We start from the raw sequence: 22,099 nt of genomic DNA on the forward strand, positions 1-22,099 counted from the left end.
CTGGGGCGACGCATATCACCGCCCGGGCGATCAGGGGGCTAAACCTTTATTCGGTAATAAACGGCGGGTGCCCTGACACTATAAAAAATAAACGAACTAACCAGCGTCACCCGTAACAGTTATACGGTGATCAGTGGTGAAAGGGTTAACTAGGGGGCAATCAAGGGGTTAAAACATTTATTAGGTAGTATATGGGGGTTCCTGTCGCTATAAAACGCTGACGGCGAACCTAAATATTTACGTCCCTAACTAGCGTCACCAGCGACACTAATACAGCGATCAGAAAAATGATCGCTTAGCGACACTGGTGACGGGGGGTGATCAAGGGGTTAAAACTTTATTAGGGGGGGGTTGGGGGGGTATCCTAGACCTAAAGGGGGCTACCACTCACTGCCCTAACACTGTAACTGTCACAAACTGACACCAATACAGTAATCGGAAAAAAAAAAAAAAACCTGCTTGGTGTCAGTTTGTGATGGGGGGGGTGATTGGGGGGGGATCGGGGGCGATCGGGGGGGGGGATCGGGGTGTTTTGTGTGCCTGGCATGTTCTACTGTGTGTGTGTGTTTGGTGCACTCACATTACAGTCTTCTCTCCTCGGCCCGGAACGGAAAATACCGAGCCGAGGAGAGATGACATCATTTCCTCTGCCTCTGTGTACAATACAGAGGCAGGGAAATGATCCCATTGGCTGAGAGCGATCGCGAGGGGGGGCCACGAATGGATGGCCTCCCCCTCACCACCGATCGCCGGGGGAGATTTGCCGACCGCCGCAGGCACCGGGGGGGGGTCCGATCGGACCCCCCACCCGCGGGCAGGCAAGGACGTACATGTAAGTCCTTTTGCCTGCCCGTGCCGCTCTGTCGACGTACATCGTCGTGCGGCGGTCGGCAACTGGTTAAATAACAAAAAAATTGCATGTTAAATCGCATAAATAAGTGTTGACACTAAAAACATATAAATCTAGATAATCATGTGTTGGTGCACAAAGGGACATAAACACTACTTCATGTGAATAATTCTAAATAAAAATACATAGAATAAATCAGAAATAACCATCAAAAACATATCCTTATAAATGGTGCAAAATGTACAAAGTGCCAGTGCTTAAAGGTGATCTAGATATCGCAAATAAAACACATCAATCCAACGCAATATGGATAATAAATAATATAAATAAATGTCCCAATAATAGTGATATAAAATATATTGTGCTGGCCTGCGAAACAAATGACCAATGACATGCCAGTAAGTGCAGCAAACTTAAAGTGCCAGTGTAAAAGTCATTGAAGGTGCAAAAGCAAGTTCTGGTGTATTCAATAAAACAACAGTGGGGTGTCTGGGATGCAATTCACTCAGTGTCCTCTTCGTGCATAAAACACTAATGTAAGCAGCGGCCCCTTACCTAGCGGTGCTAGGTCAACCGCATGAATTGTAGCTAAAACGCCAGGTCCTGAGCCTCAATCGCGTCCTTATATCCACGCTTGCCGGTGTTGGGTTATCCTAATGGCAGCTGATTACAAGTGGCTATGGTCCTATCAGGGGTCCTGGACCATCGCGGATCCTAGCTCAGCCTCCACATCTCAGGTATGTATGTACAGGAATATGCAGGACAAAGGTACTTGATAGTGAAGTATGTATTAACCAGGTAATGCTTTATTAAAAATCTTTAAGTAGATGTACTCACATAAAAACAATGCAGAGCAAACCTCTCTCCTACGAGCAGCGAACTCGTTCTGTGTCTAGCAATGTGAAACAGCCTATTCCGTCCCTACGCGTGTCATCACCGATCACGTGACTTCTTCAGGGGGAGCTTGTCTCAGAGACAGAGGAGCATCTATACACTTCGACACGTTGCCCTTCCAACACTGACTAATGGTAACAGCGACACCCACCAGTCAGCACGGAAGCACACACAAAGTCAGCCAAGCTGGAACAGAGGCGAACTTTTAACCTTCCTAACACACAATTTACTAAATGTACCTAATCTGTGGTAGATTGTAAATCTACCAGTGCTACAAAAGCTAAGTATATTTTGCTACAGAGTTGTTCTGCACAATGCCAAAAACTTTCTGTGTACCTCTAATGTAAGGCTGTCTACCTTCACTGGTACATCTGCAATCTTTTGGAAAAAAAACTGTTTGTGTTTGTAGCACAAACATTTACTGAAACTAATATTGACAGGAAGCCTGCAAATCAATGCATATTCTTTCCAATATGGAAAAGATTTATTCATTAAACATTACTCATATCTGTCTATCTGGCATAGATTACAGTGCACTACCTAAAATCATGCAAAACATCAGCAATGCCTCTGCTTTCCTACATTGCCTTTTTGTGTGTTCTGCAATTTATTGCCATGAGACCAGATTCAGGGAAGAATAAATTGTGAGACCTGCATACAACAAACAGCAGACACACATCTAGGAGGACCGTCTACTGCTGCTGAGTGATGGACAGACCTACAACAACCATAAATCACCATTACTTTAATATGCTTTTCTCACAAACCTAGGAATGGATTTCTCCACAGCAATAACAGAAAGTTAGTTTTAGAGGAAACTAAACTTTCAGAAGAAAATTTGAAAGTATAAAACTTCAGTATGCACAAAAGTGTTTAGAGTGTTTAATCCTTCTTAGTTATTTTTATTTCCTCAGGTAATGAAATGAAGTGCTGCATGCATCAAATTGGATAAATGCATAGGGAGCTGAGATACTGTTACTAATAGCTGCACTTAACTCTAATGGAAAAATATTCCAGAGATTAGAATTATATATATCTCTATATATACTGCTTTTGTGTATATATATATATATATATATATATATATATATACACACACACACACACACACACACACAGTATCTGACAAAAGTGAGTACACCCCTCACATTTTTGTAAATATTTTATTATATCTTTTCATGTGACAACACTGAAGAAATGACACTTTGCTACAATGTAAAGTAGTGAGTGTACAGCTTGTATAACAGTGTAAATTTGCTGTCCCCTCAAAATAATTCAACACACAGCCATTAATGTCTAAACCGCTGGCAACAAAAGTGAGTACACCCCTAATTGAAAATGTCCAAATTGGGCCCAATTAGCCATTTTCCCTCCTGGTGTCATGTGACTTGTTAGTTTTACAAGGTCTCAGGTATGAGTGTGGAGTAGATGTGTTAAATTTGGTGTTATCACTTTCACTCTCTCATACTGGTTACTGGAAGTTCAACATGGCACCTCATGGCAAAGAACTCTCTGAGGATCTGAAAAAAGAATTGTTGCTCTATATAGAGATGGCCTAGGCTCTGAGAAGATTGCCAAGACCCTAAAACTAAGCTGCAGCATGGTGGCCAAGACCGTACAGAAGTTTAACAGGACAAGTTCCACTCAGAACAGGCCTCACCATGGTCAACCAAAGAAGTTGAGTGCACATGCTCAGCATCATATCCAAAGCTTGTCTTTGGGAACAAGAAAGCCTGCAAACAGTTTGCTGAAGACAAGCAGACTAAGGACATGGATTACTGGAACCATGTCCTGTGGTCTGACGAGACCAAGATAAACTTATTTGGTTCAGATGGTGTCAAGCGTGTGTGGCGGCAACCATGTGAGAAGTACAAAGACAAGTGTGTTTTTCCTACAGTCAAGCATTGGGGTGGGAGTGTCATGGTCTAAGGCTGCATGAGTGCTGCCGGCACTAGGGAGCTACAGTTCACTGAGAGAACCATGAATGCCTTCGGAGACTGGGCCGCAGGGCAGTATTCCAACATGATAACGACCCCAAACACACCTCCAAGATGACCACTGCCTTGCTAAAGAAGCTGAGGGTAAAATTGATGGACTGGCCAAGCATGTCTCCAGACCTAAACCCTGTTGAGCATCTGTCGGGCATCCTCCTACGGAAGGTGGTAACATCCACCTGCTCCGTGATGTTGTCATTGAGAAGTGGAAGAGAACTCCAGTGGCAACCTGTGAAGCTCTGGTGAACTCCATGCCCAAGACGGTTAAGACAGTGCTGGAAAATAATGGTGGCCACAAAAAATATTGACACTTTGGGCCCAATTTGGACATTTTCACTTAGGGGTGTACTCACTTTTGTTGCCAGCTGTTTAGACATTAATGGCTGTGTGTTGAGTTATTTTGAGGGGATAGCAAATTTACACTGTTATACAAGTTGTGCACTCACTACTTTGCACTGTAGCAAAGTGCCATTTCTTCAGTGTTACATGAAAAGATAAAATATTTACAAAAATGTGAGGGGTGTACTCACTTTTTGGAGTATATATATATATATATATATATATATATATATATATATGTAGAGAGACCGGTATGACCCACAGGGCCCCAGTCTAAAGTTTTCTTGTCCATATGGTTACTAAAACTGAGAATTTCTATGTTGTTTTAACTTGGTCAGTATCTCAGAATTTTCCTTGGGCTCTGTGTATCTCCTAACCTCCGTTTGTCTGGGACTGTAAGACATAGGGGTAGATTTACTAGTCTTCCTACTTTGCAAGTGCAGTTGCACAGATTTTTCCCCAGAGCTTAGTAAATGTGGTAAAGTTCTGCTAGTTTCCATGATCCAATCATGTGCAAGCAAAAATGCTGTTTTTTTTTAACTCTCCTTGCACTCATTTGGGTATTCTAAGCTCTGGGGAAAATTAGTGCAAAGTGCACAGAATATTTGCCTTTAGTTAATCCACCCCATATTTTTAGATATCACCTATAACACTAACTGGAGGAAGGGTCCACAGAAATAGCTGGATTACTTTTTCAGCTAAACATTCTGTCCAGCAAAAAAGCTACTGAGAATCCAAATACTCTGTCTGAACACCACTTCACATTCCCATATATGTAGAATAACCCTAGGCTTCCAGTGCCAATCTTCCTGAATTCCCAAATCCAACAAAACAATATTGCTAGATTTGGGAATTGGCAGCTTTTTTATGCCAAAAGATCTTCACATTTTCTTTGACTTTCTTTGACTTGGGTCTGAATGAATCTGAGATTAAAGTGCTACACCAGGTGCTACACCAGGAATGATTTTTCCAGTAGGGATGAGCTGAACACCCCCCCGGTTCAGTTCGCAACAGAACACACGATCAGACAAAAAATTTGTGCGAACATGCAAACACCGTTAAAGTCTATGGGACACGAACATGAAAAATCAAAAGTGTTTATTTTAAAGACTTATATGCAAGCTATTGCCATAAAAAGTGTTTGGGGAGTTGGGTACTGCTCCAGGGAACATGTATCAATGCAAAAAAAAAGTTTTTAAAACGTCAGTTTTTTCAGGAGCAGTCATTTAATTAATGCTTAAAGTGAAACAATAAAAATGAAATATTCCTTTAAATATCGTGCCGGGGGGGGGGTGTCCCCTTATTCTGCCTGTAAAATAGCGCATCTTTCCCATGTTTATAACAGTACTGCAGCAAAATGACATTTCGAAAGAAAAGTAATGTCATTTAAAATTGCTGGTGGCTGTAATTTATTGTTGGATCCTGGCAATATACATAAAAAATCATTGAAAAAATAGCATGGGTTCCCCCCCAGTCCATTACCAGGCCCTTTGGGTCTGGTATGGATAGTAAGGGGAACTCCAAGCCAAATTTTTTTTTTAAATGGCGTGGGGGTCCGCCCAAAATCCATACCAGACCCTTATCCGAGCATGCAACCTGGCAGGCCGCAGGAAAAAGGCAGGGGGGGGGGAGAATTTAGTTTAAGACCACCTTTCAAAAGTGGGTGGAAATCCGCTTTGACATGAAGATTTGTAGACTTGTAAGAGAATAAATTTCTCTTACATTGCAACTTATTGTGCAATTATTTTGGTCAAAAAAGATTGGTGCTAACCTTAATGTGTTTGCCCTTTTATTTACCACACTCCCTCCTTGGCCAGATCCACCACCCAAGCACCAAGAAAAAAAATGGTACTTCAAGGTACAGGGCACTCTAGATTCCCCCACCCCCAGTCTCCCCCAGTTCAGTATAATCTTATCTGCTAAAACCTACTTTTTTCTTTGTAGTGTGTGCTTAGCTGATTAGAGTTGCTGCATACAGAATCAGTGCAGTTATGTTACTCTTACATGCTACTTGCCGTTTCAGTGTATGATTGTGCCAGTGATGTTGGCTTAAAAAAATGGAAGGCAATTACAATCAACAGAAAAAGGACAAATTGTGATAGGTATCCCTGAAAGATGTTCCCTCTAATGGCTATTTGATTAAAGAGATGTGAGTAGCATGCCTACTGAAGGATTACTGAGATAATGTCTACAGAAGCCTTTCTCAACCTTTCTACCACTGAGGAAACCTTAAAATATTTTTTAGATCTCAGGGAACTCCTGCTGAAGTAAACTCTACTGGGGTCAACAGGAAGGATGTCCCCCTTACATTGGTGATTAGAATATTACCCTTCCTAACAGCTAAAAAGATAATTGGTGTCATGTTGCTTGATCTGCCAAGTGCCAGTGGACACAGAACTATGCAGATGGAAGGTCAATCAGCCACAATTTAAGGAACCCCTGGCAACCTCTGATGGAACCTAAAGCCCCGTACACACAATCGGACTTTCCGATGGGAAATGTTCGATGACAGGCTGTTGTCGGTAAATCCGACCGTGTGTATGCTCCATCGGACAATTGTTGTCAGACTTTCCGCCAACAAATGTTGGCTAGCAGGTTTTCAGATTTTCTGCGGGTTGGGTTGTTGGGTTTTCCGAGTGTGTGTACACAAGTCCGTTGGACAAAAGTCCACAGTACAAACACGCATGCTCAGAAGCAGAAGTGGTCAGTCTTGTAAACTAGCGTTTGTAATGGAGAATTAACATTCGTGACGTGGCAAATTATGAAATCTCCAAATGCAGCGCACCATTCTCTTCTTCTTTATTGGGATAATAATGAAGCTGCTTTGCTGGTGATACTGATGGAGTTATTGCAAACTAATTTTCAAATGCCTTTTTTATTTTAGTGATATCAAGAATAATATTATTATGTTTTTTTTTTATTTGGGCAAGTTACCACAACACCATTATCCCATAGTTTTTAAGATCAAAGATACAACTATGTTGGTGTCCCTTGTCAATTTTACATCGTATTTTTTTAAATGTAACTGCCTACTGCCAACTACCAGTAAAACACATAGCCAAGTATTATTCTACACAATTTTTTTTATTGTGCATTAAAAAAGGAAAACAAATAAAATTAGACATGCGATCTGTCAATATAATTTAACCAAAAAGTGCATTCTTTGCATCCAAAAAGATAGAAAATATACCAAATCATTATTCAACCAAAAAAATAATGTCAAAACAATAGCTCCAAGGCCAATAATAAATAACACGTTATCTCCTCCGATTCCGCAACATGCCTCGTTGACGAGCGGCCGTTCAGAAAGGAACTGAAAAGCACGAGATGAAAAGCGCGAACTGAAAAGCGCTAAATGAAAAACAGGAAAAGAAAAGTGAGAATCAACACTCACCAAACTTCTACTAACACAAAATTAGCAGAAGGGGCCCAAAGGGTGGCGCAAAGAGCTGAAAAACAATGTAGTACGTCTAGGACGTCATTACGTTAGTAATTGTTGGCCAACATTTGTGTGACCGTGTGTATGCAAGACAAGTTTGAGCCAACGCCCTTCTGACAAAATTCCACGGATTTGTTGGCCAACAATCCGATCATGTGTACGAGGCATTAGAGATTGCACAGAACCTTGGTATAGATTGGCTGGTCTACAGTGTGACCAGACTAGTAGGCTTTCAGCGAGAGACAGGAATGATAAAACACAATCACTATGCATAACAACTAAGAAAGAAGCCTGACCTGCATATTTCATGAGCCAATGTACCTTCCAACTTTTTAAGACAGCACTTACCACCAACATTTAGGACAGAACACATGTCTATGATATATTCACAGTCATTCTTCATATGTATGTAGAGCCCCTGCCATAAGCTGGATAAATTCTGTTTTTGGCTCTGCTGTACCCAGCTGACCAGCTGAGGTCTGTTCAAGCTCTCGCTAAGCCTGGGGGTTGATTGCTCCTGCCTGTTTCTGATAGAAGCTTCCAGAAATAGTGTGGGGAGATTAGTTCCTGGGTTATGAACTTTTATCAGATTGTAGAAAATCCCTGGGAGGTAGCCTCAGAAGGTGTGGCTGGGGAGAAGATAAATGTTTGGGAAGGCCTGATCAGAGTCTTTCTCTCCAGGAGTCTCCCCCTGGGTGGCAGTCTGTGTTACTAAAGAACTGTTGCTGTTAGACCTCAGCATATTCTTGGCTGAGGGCCTAAAGAAGCCTGGATTAAAGAGAATTTGCTGGAGGACACTACCTTAGACAGCTGGGCTGGGGAAGGACTCTTTTCACTCAAGAATGTCACAGGGTAGCTGGTTGGGAAGCTGTCACTGGACATTGTGAGTAGGACCTTGCCTAGAGCTCCGGGTGTGCCTGTGCTTTGAGAGTTGGACACCAGAGGTTGCTACACAGACCGTGACTGCTCTTACAGAGTCTCGGACTATCTGGCTGTCCGCTCTACCTACGTTGCCTTCAAAGTAGGATCTGCCAGGAGCTGTATAATATGGCTGAGTATTTGTACATATATAATTACAAGCTGTACAGTAAAATGAGGTAAAACTCCTTGCTTTTAGATTCCTAGAACCAACTGATCAAGTCACTAGGCACATGTCTCTTTTAAATCAGATCGCGGCAGCAAGTTCAGCTCATTTATGATTGAAGGGCAAGGCTAAAAATAGATGTTTAGTGGACATTGGTCTCACAGCTGGATATTATACATATAGATTTACAGTATTACATTATATACAGTATAGTACAGATAAAATAGTTATAAATCTGTGCATATATTAAATCCAGATATGTAACAATATGTTTTTGCACACATAGGGCTCTCCTGCTTAGTGGCAGTGTCTTGGTATGCAGCCAATATCACCCAAGAGTTCTTTGATCCTCGCTACATTGGAATGAAGTAAGTGATTTCTATTTTACATTATATTTATCCTCTCTCTAGAAATATACCAAGTGATTATCCAATTTGCATTGGGTAAAAAAGATATATTGCATGTGTTGCAAAAAATAGAATTTTTCTAAAGTGACAGACATTGGATTATTACACTCCTTCAGGGGTGGGAATAAATGAACGGTCAATGTATATGTCAGGAAAGAGATATAGGGCACTACCTACTGTATACAGAAATCAATTAAAAACCTATGCTGGTTTATCACCTAGGAAGTTCCCATGTGTTATTCATTATCTAATACGTAAAGCACTGTTATACATTGAACTGGTAATCACATTACAATACAGGGACACAATACACTACATGTCTGTCAAAAAAAGGACAAAGGCACTGCTAGCAAGGACTTACAATCTATGCTGCCCCATATATACTTATGTGGGTTATAATATATCCCTGATGAGTTATCATATATCACTGATGCACATTTAAATGTTTATATCCAGCCAAAACTTTTTTTTTTTAGTTTTTAATAGAGTAGGGAAGGGTAAAAACCTTTCTCAATCTTTTTTTTTTTCATCTATGTCCCATTTGGTAGATTTCAACTCACTTCCTGTCCTAGAAACACCACAGGAAATGAGAGGAGATTTTTCCAAAGTGAAGAGAATTTTCACCTTAAATTATTATCACAAGAACAGGTGCCCCCAAATTTTCCCTCACTGCTCTGATGCCAACTCAACATTTTTGGATTTCTAATCATTTTGTCACCAGGACAAATAGGTGAGGGGGGGGGGGGGGGTACTTTCATCTGGGATATAGTCATCAATTAAAACCTGATAAAGGATCTAGCCCTTCCCTATTCTTGTCAATATTAAAATAAAAGAAAAATGCATTTACATATATTTCAAAGTAAATGAGAGAGCTTCAAGAGCGAACATTGGTCAGTGCCCAAAAGTACTGAAGCATGGAAGTCAACAAAGCAGTCAGCATATAACATTTTTTGAAAGAGGGACCAGCAATGCAGCCTTCCTGTCTCTCCCATGACAACTTTACATTAATCCACAACAGATCAGCATTTTATTAGGTTGGTAGACTATTCTAATCAATACATGAAATTCCTATTGAAGGTATAGCTAAAGAAAAGGCTTTGTTTTCTTGTTTCAGTTAGCGCATCTGTGTCTCCAATGGAGAGATTTATCCTCTCTATTTGTCCTGATGATCATTATCTCAGGTACAGATGGTATATCCAAAATTTTACAGTTGTCACTGTAACAGGAATAGAGGGGAAGTCTTCCAATGAGGACACCTATTTAAGCAAAAAATTCCTTTCACTTCGTAAAGTCTTTCCTTAGTGTCTCCAAGCCAGAAAGTGAAGGAAAATCACACTTTAATGGTATTCATGATTCAAAATATCTATTACTCTGTCAATCTAGCTTGGCGCTTAGCTCCTCCATATATTTGTTTCCATTTTATAGGCAATACGGCCTTAACAAGCTCAGACTCTGGGGAGCAACTAACGAGATCTTGATCTGATTTCTTTATATTGTTTGCAATTCATTACTGAAATGTAAACTTGATTTGTTTTATAACCCTTTTAAAATTTTTAATAAAAAGTGAAAGTGAAGGGAAATCTACCCAATCAACAATGGAAACAGACAGCAAAAACAAATAAAAAAAAACAATGACAGGGGCTTAGAATGTTTTGGCAATACATATGCAGGTACATAAACTGTTAACATATATTGCTTGCATTACACTAATCAATGCCAATTTCTAACAAGTCTGATATATTCACCACTGTATGTATATTCTACCATCTCAGGTATGAGCTTGGCTCTGCTCTGTATATTGGATGGGCTGGATCTCTTCTGTCAATTCTTGGAGGTTCTTTCCTGTGCTGCTCATGCAAGAAGAAAGAAACTGCCAAAAAAGGGTATGTATCATTTATCATGGATACGTATGGAGGGGATCTCAGTGGTTAGAAATCTAGAACAGTGTATAAATTAAGCAAACATTTGGTAGCACTCAGAAGGTCCAAACAGAGATGCCCAGAACTGTGGGCCTGATTGCAGTTTTTTGGTCGAGACTGGGGGTACTGACTATGAGGGTTGTCAGACTTCAGAGAACTGTACATAGTAGCAGTCCTTGTTACAAAATCACCAGCAGGAAGTTATCACTTTAGTGATGATGGTTATGTTTTACTTGAACATTATAACTATTTCATTGCTTTCTTTGTTCAGAATCTACAAATACAACTATCCAGGAGGAGCACCAGACACTGAATTTACCCAATTCAAAGAGAGGAAAGAGAGGAAAGAAGTTGCTTCAATGGACAGAGCTTATGTTTAACCTGCTAACCAGACTCAAAATTGTGTTCAGTTTCATAATTTTATATGTAGTTCACACTTTTTATTGTATGGTTCTATTTGTTAAGCACCATGGATATTAGAATTTGTTCTGTGTACATAAAATAGGCAGAAATAAGAAGCATTGACAAGGAATGCAGTATATACTACAATTAGGCTTTTGTATAAATTGTCTTTGCTGACTTAAGGGCTCTTTAACAACAATGGGGCACATTAAGGTGTGCATTAATGCGCACTCACTGGTGTGCAATGTATCACAATGCTTGCTTTTTTTTCCATTTTTAAAAAAACTTTATTAAATGTGACAGTTCAAATCTATACTCAGCAGACCATTGTGATGTGTTATAGCATGTCTTAACAAGCTGTGCAAAAATTCAACATGCCTTACTTTTTTTCAGCACACACCAATGCAGTGCATTGGTGTAAACTGAAGCAATTAGACATAAAGCAAATTGTCTTGTCTGTGAACCAGCCCTTTTGTGTTTAGTACAATGTAACATATTTGGGACCACTAAAAGCATTGGTGAAAATGAATGATATTGTTTTAAGAATATTCGTTCCTAATAAATTTTCTTTAAAATGTATATGTTCAATTGAGAGATAACCAAGAACAGCATTATAACCTCTTTGGGCTTAATGTGTGTAGCTGCCCCCAGCCATGCTCAGGACCTCCCTCCATGAGGTGTTGAGGAAGTTGATAGCCTTTTATGGATGTGTATTTAGAGACCAAAAAAAAACCCTTAGTTTGATAGGAAAACTGGAAGACACTTCACATTCAGTAATAAAGTGGTAGTTTTGGGCACAATATTACTATTTGATTTACCCAAAAATATTTAATCACACACAAATATCGAATTGATCACAAACAGAAAATACAATTTTCACCTCTAAAAATCTAACACTATTTATTATCCTGCAGCTGACCATATACTAGTAGATTGTCAAACAAATGTTTATTCACATGATCATTTATACGAAAGTTCTCAGTACTTTCAATAATTTGACAAATGCTGTTTAAAAGTATTTCAAAAATTTGTTTTGCTTTTAACAAAAAAATGACCGGACTTTCCTGAATGAAAATAACTTACATTGATAAAAATTTGCTTGATCAAGAAAAATTTTACATCCTCCGCCTTCTAATTTTTGTCAACAAAGTCAAAACCAAACTTCGTTTTGACTCCACTTAAAATTAGAAAGTTGAACAAGTGTTTTGAAAATGATAAATTTCAAATTAAATTCTACTAGTGTATGGCTAGCTTAAGTTCAAAATGTAATACATGCCAAAATACAAAAATAAAAATTCAATGTGTGGTAGCTTACCACCCATATGATGTAGTAAGTCATTTCCTTTATCTCTGATATAATGGAGTTGTGAGTGAAACATGACTGTGCTATTACATTGTGCCAGGGCTAGCCAAATCCTAGAAGCTAAGTAGTCTATGAGGTAACACAATTTCAACTGGTGCTTAGCTATTTTAGTTTTTCCTACAGTTGACAATGGAAATTATGTTTCAAGACCTCTGTAAGGAGCTCAATGGCTCCTAAACTTTTTATTATATGCTAATAAACTACCTCTGTACCTCTTACCTAGGCAAAACAAGATAATTATATGGATAGAAGAAGAAATTTTATGATTTACATTTATAAAACACATCCTATACTACTTATGACTGCATCCCCAATCTAGTAAAATACATATTTTACATTTACATCGGAGGCCCAATTTTGGTTAAGTTGATGTTGCCTTTTATAGTGAAAGGTTTACTTGAAGAGGTTAGAAAGAAAATAGAAAAATTCTATCCTGCAAATGCTACTTTGCAAGTAACTAGAAATTTTCCTTTTACCGGAACACCCTGAATGCTGTTCAGAACTATATTACAACACAGCACTATTGTGTAATATAGAAACTGTCCCAAAGGATTTATCTGTTACATCTTACAGTTTATTTTATTGCAGTAAATTGGTATATAACTACCGATAGAGTGAGTCCTTGAACAATGGTTTATTATTAAGAAATATACACACATAGCATGTTCCAGGACCTGTCCTATATTTTCTTTTATGCTAAAGGTGTGGTGTTAAGGGACAAAGGAACACAAAATGTGTAGCTAAAGGCAAAACTTTTTTTCTCATTTTGGATAGAGTAAAGCCTGGTACACATTATGAGTTTTTTTCGTTCAACCCAGCAGGCTGAACGAAAAAAACTGTCAGCTCCGGTCAGATCTATCCTGTTGAGCTGTTGTGTTCTGACAGGGGGAAAGCCCCCCTTCAGAACACTCTGATTAGTGCTCTCTGACATTGGCTGAGAGCGCTGATTGGGAGTAAGTCGACTGCTGGTTTTCCAGCATGCTCGTCTGACAGAAGCTGGCCAAATGACTGGCTTCTGTCGACAGGGTGGCATACACATTGGCCGAATGTCGGACGGTGTTTTTTGAACCACCTGATATCTCCTGACATTCAGCCTGTAAATACGGGGCTTAAAGTGGATGTAAACCCAAAAAAAAAAAAAATTTTTTTTTTTTGATATCATACTGTAGAGTATAAGATTCCCTATCATTTGAGCCCAGTCTTGCCACACAGAGTTAATCCATCTCTGAGCAATCCTCTTTTATTGTTCAGTGAGATAATTCTTGACAAACTGAGAAAAACTTTGTCAAATACTCCCCCTTGCTGTGAGTGACAGCCTAAGACACATGCAGTATTTTTTAATTCCCTCCCCCACTGCTTTCTTCAGCAGCTCTGCAAGGATTGGCTGTTCCACACCTCAGCATGGTTTACTTTCCTGTCTTTTCGCTGGATGTTAGAGATCATAGCAGAAGTTCAGTGTTAGAAATACACAGGGGAGTGTAGAGGTGGGCGGGGAGTCTACTGACATCACGACTCCACCCACCGAGCTCCAGACAACAGACCCACCCACAGAATATGCAGTTTTTCGGGTCTAATAACAGACAGAGGGGAGACATTTGACAGGTAAGGATACATGCAGGGGGCATGTATATCCTTATAGATAACCCCTATGGCAGTAGTTTAGAAAAGATGACATTGGGTTTACATCCACTTTAAGGGAGAGTTAAAGCCCACGTCAGTTTTGATTTTTGCCATCTGTGTCCAAGTGAGGAGATCTCCCTTCACTTCCTGTCCCATAGTCAAAACAAGAAGGGAGAGAAAATACCTCCAAAGTGAAGGAATTCCGGTGTTTGTGTCACAAGAGTCATCAGAACTAACTAATGGAAAATTTCCCCCTCTATTAGTGTTCTTATGTCAACTAAAAATTTGGGATTTTCTTTTACTTTCACTTTCAATGATAACGGTAAACAGAACAAATAGAGAGGGTGATTCTCCCCAACAGGGCACAGGAAAAAATTAAACCTGACAGATTTTAATCCATCTCCACTCTATCCAAAACTAAAAAATAAAGTTTTAACTTTAGTTACACTTTAAAGGATAAGTTTACCTTTAATAACATGTTACATGTTACAGCCAAATTCAGGGTGTAATATGTAACATGTTACTAAATTACCTGCCCGCACCCAGACCTGATCCCCTATTGTGACAGTGGACAGGGGATCTTCCGCCCGCACCTGCTGTCAGAATTCAGAAACAACACGGCTGTGCGGGGCTCGGCCCACATAGTTCTGTGAATGAATAAACTACAAGTACTGTCTTCCACCACAACAGATGGCTTGTAGTTCTCAATTAACTGCGAGGGCATTCGCGAGCACTCTCATGGTTCATTTATCTTCCTGGACTTCCGTAACTATCAAAGCCTAAAATTTTTCAGATAAGGAAATTTTGCACAATTTAATCTATACAGAGAACAAACTTTACTGCAGCCATATCTGTATGCAAATTTAAAACAATACTCCTTTTGGTATATTTATCAATAAGAGTTAATCATGCGATAACACACATTGCCTACTAAACTCCACAAATTGTGTTCCCTTGGGTAGCTGTGTAGCTACCAGTAGGGATGGGGTTCTGGTTTGCCACACAAAGGGTTTACGGTGCATCTGAGGCACAACACAGGTAAGCAAGTATGTGATGGCAAGCATCAATTTGTTTTCTTTTGTGTGTGTGTGTGTGGGGGTTGGCTGAGTGACATTTAAAAGTTTAATCTGTGGCATCAGCAGTAGGAGTTTAGTAGTGATTGGTAAATCATGACATTTTAATAAGAGTGAGCCAGTCAACACTGTAAGGGGTTAGGTGGATTTGTTTCTCCATAATTAAACCTCTCCAGACAGTGGGTCGAATTGGCATGCTCCAGCTGCCTGAACCCAGAAGACTTAGCCAGATCATGATGACAGAGATGGACCAAGATGTTTACATACTTTCTAGCAACTATAAAATATTTGTACCTATTATCTTTTAGAAAATACACTCTAAGTTTTATTTCAAAATAAAACCTGCCGTATCTCTTCCTCTTAAATTGTGGCCTTATCAACCTGCTTACATACTGTCCAGCCACTATACAATATTCATGGCTATTGTCTTTTAGATAATAAACCCTAATGTTTATTTCATAATGCAAACTGCCTCATCCATCCTTCTTAAATTGTGGCCTAACCAAACTGCTCACTTGCTTTCCAGATACTATGAAATATTTTTGGTTAATGTCTCTCAGATGATGCACTCTAATTTGTAGTTCAAGATAAAATGTACCCCATTTCTCCCTCTTAAATTGCAGCCTAACCAAGCTGCCTACATGCTGTGCAGCCAATATACAATATTTTGTAAAGCATTGTTTCTTAGATAATACACTGTAACATTTATATTAAAACCCTACTCAGAGAGGCGTCTCTGTAGTGGCATTATATTTTGAATTGTGCAGCGGGGGGGGGGGGGGGGGTAGTGATTTATTATGCTTGGGGCCCCCAAATAATTTAGGAACATGGTATGGCAAGGTAGTCTTGGTCTTTGGTTGTACATCCAAGTGCTTTGTAGGATATGCAAGAGATCTGGACTGGGAGAACTCTAAAAAAATATAGTAGCTTAGGGAGTAGGGACATTTTCATTGCTGCCACTTGACCGAATCAGCATAAGTGGAAATTATTCAAGGTTGATAGGAGTGTTTTCAACTTCTGAATAAAGGAGGGAAAATTATCTGTAAATAAGGTGTCATGTGAGTTTGTAAAGTGAATGCCTACAGTAGATAAGGGTATTTTTACCATTGAAGTATGGGATGGACTGTATCACAGGGTAAAGTAAGATTATGGGATTTTGATTAGACAATAATATGAGTCCAGATATCTTACCTAATTTGTGGCAATAAATCTAGAAAGTGAGGTATAGATGTCATGGGATGGGTGATAAAATGTAGGGCATTATCAGCAACAATGCTGAATTTGTAATGAGTTCTTGATAATTAAAAGCTCTGAATATTGGGTAGACTCTCTACGATAAAGCCCCTTTTGGAGTGAAAGCGCAAAGTAATATCCTTAGGAGGTTCAGTGCATGAATCAGGGGCGCGCTTGTGGCTAAGCACCTGGAGCTTGGTCTTAGCACCGTGGGGAGGATGTGTGCACTTAAAGGGGTTGTAAATGTAGAAGGTTTTTTTATCTTAATGCATTCTATGCAATAAGATGAAAAGCCTTCTGTGTGCAGCAGCCCCGCTAATACTTATCTGAGCTCTATCTCTATCCAGCGATGTCCACGAGTCCCTCGGACATCTGGGACTCTCTCTCCTGATTGACTGAGACACAGAAGCGGTGCCATTGGCTCCCACTGCTGTCAATCAAAGTCAGTTAGCCAATCAGGAGAGAGAGGGGGTGTGGCCAAACCACAGCTCCATGTCTGAATGGACATACACAGCTGCAGCTCAGCTCGGGTGGCTCTAAAGCCAGCTGCTTGCTGTGGGGGCACTCGTCAGGAGGGAGAGGCCTAGAGAGCCAAAGCGGGACCCGAGAAAAGGATGATCCAGGCTGCCCTGTGCAAATTCACTGCACAGCGCAGGTAAGTATGACATATTTGTTATTTTTTCTTTTTAAAAAAAAAAAAAAAAACAAGACTTTACAATCACTTTAAGAGCAGTGTTTTCTCATACTTTCTGCCAACTGTGGCTTAGTGATACTTTGCTGACTCAGGGCTTGGGAAGCTTGCAGTCATCAAGTCAACTATTAACTCTATATCATATCAAAGTGTGCTTAATGAGTATATGAGGATATTTATCAGAAAGTTGAGGTTAAACCAAAAACTGATCTTTTAACACAATATTAATATGAAGCACACTAGAAAATCCTCATAAGAAATGGCTAAAAAAAAAAACAAGAGGTTATGGACTGGCCTAGTCAAAGCCCTGATTTGAATACTATTGAAATTATTTGGGGGGTATTGAAAGGGGCAGTACATGCAAGGAAACCCACAAGCATTGTGCCACTGAAGAAACTTTGCATAGAGAAGTGATCATTTATATCTGTAAGCACTTTTTGAATGAAGGTCTAATATTTGCTTGTTCAAATATGTTAAACTATGTTTAAATGTGTTCAATTTTTGATGCTGAGGTGAGGGAGGGCGCTGTAGCCGGACCTAGCCTTCGCCCCTCGCTCCTATTCCCGCTCCTGACATGAGGATACAGCGCGGCCCGAAGGAGACGCTGAAGAGGGGGAACGCCCGGAGTGCCTGGAAGCCGCCGCGGTTGTGATACGCCGCCTTACACAGAGCTGGGTTGGGCTACTCGTACGGAGCTCTCCCGAGAGTGGCATCAGCGGCGCCTAGCCCAGTGAGAGAGGGGGGTGCCGACTCCTGGGATTGAGCAGCGGTGCTGGAGAGCCCCTGGCAGAACTAGGCAGCAGAGGATTCTGTCCGCAGCGCTGGAGGGGTGAGTAGGCGGTTGTTTGCATACTCACCCGCAGTACACCATAGCGCAAAGGTCCATTAGGAAAAAGCAGTCACAGCTGATAAACCGGTGGGGGAAAAAGGCATACAGATCCAGGACAGAGCGGAATCTAGCACTGTGTTGAGAACAACAGTACCCTGTCGGCATGACGAGGAGGAAGGGGATGGAGGACGGGCCAGCTCAGGAGGGGTTAGGGGCCTCCGGATCTCGCGGCACCAAGGAGAAGGGGAACCAAGTGGCAGCCAAGTTGGAGTGCTTTGCGCATACCCCAAATCAAACCCCTAAAAAGGCCAGCAGCACAGGTGGAGGTCAGCATCAAATTGGCCACCCTGGGAGGAGAAGTCAGACCCAAGAAAATGGGGCTTTGGCAGCTATACCATCAGCGGGCCCGGCAGTAGGAGGAGGCCCGGAAAAACAACAGGTCTTGGGCGCGGAGAGGGCAGTAGGGGGAGGTCAGTGTGGCCTGGTAAATGAGAAGGAGCCATCCCTGAATGACATTTTCCTGGCTGTCAATAATTGCAAACAATCAATCAATGAACTGTCCGAGCAACTCAAGGGCATTAGGGATGAATTGCTTGCCGTCAAGGGGGAGGTGCGCGCAGTTTGTACCCGGACAACAGCTCTGGAGGAAAGGTTTAGTCAAATAGAAGATGATGTGTATCCATTAAAACAAGAAGTAGCACTCATGAAAATCCAATTGAAGGACTGTTTGCAGAAAATGGACAGTATGGAAAACAGGTTGCTCAGGGAAAATTTGAGGGTGCTCGGGCTCCCAGAGGGCTGTGAGGGTAACAACCCCATTCAATTTATGGAAGACTGGCTGAGGGAGAAATTTGGCAAGGACTCATTCTCAAACACTTTCGTTATAGAGCGCGCACATAGGATAGCCCCCAGGACTCCAGCTCTAGGGGGTCATCCCAGGCCCCTTATTTTTAAACTTTTATGTTTCCGGGACAAGGTTACTATCCTGCAGAAGGCAAGAGAGTTAAAAAACATTCAACACAATGGTGCCAGGATTTCAATATATCCAGACTACTCCCCCGAGCTGCAGAGACAAAGAGCTAAATTTGGAGAGTGTAAACGAAAGCTTCAACAATTAAGAATTAATTATGCGCTAGTGTATCCGGCACGGCTGCGTATCTCAGCTCTGGGGGAGGTCAGGTTTTTTTCCACCCCTAATGAAGTGTCAACCTGGCTAGAGAAGAATGAAGAGAGACTAAAACGGGGAGAAGGAATTTAGGCACTTTGGGACTTTTTGTTTGCTGGGTCTTCTTTCTTCTTTTTTGCGTTCTTCTCATTTTCCCTTTTTTTTTTTTTTTTCCTCATTTTCCTATTTGCTGTTTATATGATGTAATTTGGGAGTGGAGCGGGGGGGAGGGGGATGGAGGGGATCAAATATAAATATAAATATACCAGTAGAGGTATTAGCATAAATCACTTGCACATTAATAAGCACAATACTTAGGGGATAGCTCCCCTCCTACTAGGTTTGGCGCACGGCTTTTTTCTTAGCCTTAAATGGTTTTGAAGGTCACAATAGAAGCTCGAGGGGTAGGCCCAAAATTGGGCACAGGGGCACTGAGTAGATTGGGGGGGGGGGGTGGAGGGAGGGGGGGGGTGGGAGGGCGATTTGGGATGTGGGGGTGCACATTGAGGGTAGAAAGGTGGGAAGTGTGGATACAGAAGGATGTGTGTTGGTTCAGCCTGTTACAGCAAAGGGATTCAATAAAAGGTAGGGTGATATATAATATTCACAAAAGGAGGTGGCTTGGATTAATAGGAGACCAGAGTGTTGCAAAGACATTAGGCCCAAAGGCTCATGAGCATTGAAAGAAGGTGTAATAAAACCCCGGACCTGAAAAAAAAGGTTAATATATGCTCATGGAATGTAAAGGGGATAGGGGACAATCTTAAAAAACAGGTAATTTTTTCAATAGCCGAGAAGAAGAAAGTTAAAATACTCTGCCTGCAGGAGACTCATCTGGTAAATGATACAATTAAAACTCTAGATAACATGCAATTCCAGGTACAGTATCACTCTACTCACTCCTCCTACTCAAGAGGGGTGAGTGTATTGATAAGTACAGGCCTGGCCTTCTCCTGCAGTCAGAGTAAGGTGGACGAATATGGGCGGTATATTTTTCTCTCCTGCTTAATAGAAATAAAAGATTCGTTCTGGCCAACGTTTATATCCCTCCCCCATTTAGCATGGCAATACTGGATGACTTAGCTAGTTTTATAATGGACTTCCCCGGGACCCCAGTTATAGTGGTGGGCGATTTTAACATGACGATGAATAATAGCATAGATAGGTTCCCCCCGAAAAATAGAACTGGAGGGGCCCCCAAGAGCCCCCTCTTGCAATATTGCGACGAAATAGGGCTGGTGGATATCTGGAGGAGGAGGCACCCTGGGGAGAGGCAATATTCATGCCACTCCAGGACTCATGCCACCTTATCCAGAATCGATCTTGTTTTGGGAAACGAGGAAGCATTAAACGCAGTGGAGGAAATAGTTTATGAGCCAAGGGGTATTTCGGATCACACGCCAGTTATCACTGTTGTGAAGGTAGGGGAGCACTGTAATAGGGGGGGTTGGAGGGTTAATCCCTTCTGGCTCGAACTTATAGGAGAAGAGGAGAAAATGATGGAGGGCCTGTCGGAGTTTATCAAAATAACCCTAGAATCGGCCTCAGTGGGGGTAGTATGGGACTCCCTGAAGGCATATCTTCGGGGAGTACTAATTCAGAAAATTGCATTTACTAAAAAACAGTCGCAAGCAGAAGAACTAGGAGCCAAAGAGAGTGCAAGAATGGCGGAGGCGCAGTACGTAGAGACACCATCCCAAGCTAGCTATGAGTTCTGGGTGGGGAGGCAGGATGAGTACAGTAGGGTACTCCGGGAGAGGTTGGAAAAGAAGAGATTATTTCAGAGGCGGAGCTTTTTTGGAGAAGGAGAGCGAGTTGGGAAGGCTCTGTCTCTGATAATCAAGGCAAATGGTCCCTCGAGTACTGTACCAGCAATTAAGGGGAGGGAGGGAGTAATTAAAAAAACCACCCCCGATATATTAGGTGAATTTAGGACATACTTTGAGAAGTTATACAGTTCTTCTAAAACAAATGTGGAGGGGGAAATGCAGGGTTTCTTTGAGGGGTTGAGGATAACTCCATTAACAAATGAGGACAGGGAAATGTTGGACGCCCCATTGACTCTCACAGAATTGCAGAGGGCAGTGGGAGACATGGCGGGCCAAAAGTCACCGGGCCCCGATGGTCTGCCCATAGAAATATTTAAAAAATACGGGGAGGTACTACTACCCCTACTCTTGGAGGTGTTTAATGGAGCCAGGGAGGATAAGGTCCTGCCTTCGTCTATGTCAGAAGCTATTGTAATAACTTTGTTGAAAGAAGGGAAGAACCCAATAGACATGACCTCATATAGGCCCATCTCGCTTTTGTGTTCGGACGTGAAGATCTTGGCAAAAGTGTTGGCCGCAAGGCTGAACAAGATCATTTCCAAACTAATACATACGGATCAGACCGGGTTCATCCTGGACAGATCTACAAGCACGAACATAACACGAGTGTACCTGAACATGCAAATACCTGTAGAAAATAGTGGTAAGAGAGCGGCTCTTTCATTGGACGCAGCCAGGGCCTTCGACTCCCTGGAATGGCATTATATGTGGAAGGTGCTAGCGGAATATTAGTTTGGCTCTGGGTTTGTCCAATGGTTAAGTTTATTAAATAATTGCCCGAGGGCCAAGGTTAAAATTAACGGTCAGTGCTCAGAGTGGTTCCAGTTGAGCAGGGGTACGAAAAAAAAAAAAAAAAATGTGTTCAATTTCCATGGGTGTATTTTTTCATAAGACTGTAAGTGTTTCCCATTGATGGGCAGTGATCATCAGGAGGAAATATGAGAGAAAGGGATTTGGTCCATATTGGG

At 41.3% G+C, this 22,099-nt stretch overlaps 1 protein-coding gene across 1 annotated transcript in view; it reads left to right on the plus strand.

The window, feature by feature from the left end:
- Window positions 1-11,907, plus strand: part of LOC141139566 (claudin-19-like) — a 102,215-nt gene extending 90,308 nt beyond the window's left edge. The window contains exons 4-6 of the mRNA XM_073625829.1: window positions 8,887-8,968; window positions 10,780-10,890; window positions 11,198-11,907. Coding sequence (XP_073481930.1) covers window positions 8,887-8,968; window positions 10,780-10,890; window positions 11,198-11,306 — 302 coding nt within the window. The 3' untranslated portion in view covers window positions 11,307-11,907. The remainder of the gene's footprint in view (window positions 1-8,886; window positions 8,969-10,779; window positions 10,891-11,197) is intronic.
- The last annotated feature ends 10,192 nt before the right edge of the window (window positions 11,908-22,099 follow it).

Source organism: Aquarana catesbeiana, linkage group LG04 (genome assembly GCF_042186555.1).
Source record: "Aquarana catesbeiana isolate 2022-GZ linkage group LG04, ASM4218655v1, whole genome shotgun sequence".
NCBI classification, from domain to species: Eukaryota; Metazoa; Chordata; class Amphibia; order Anura; family Ranidae; genus Aquarana; species Aquarana catesbeiana.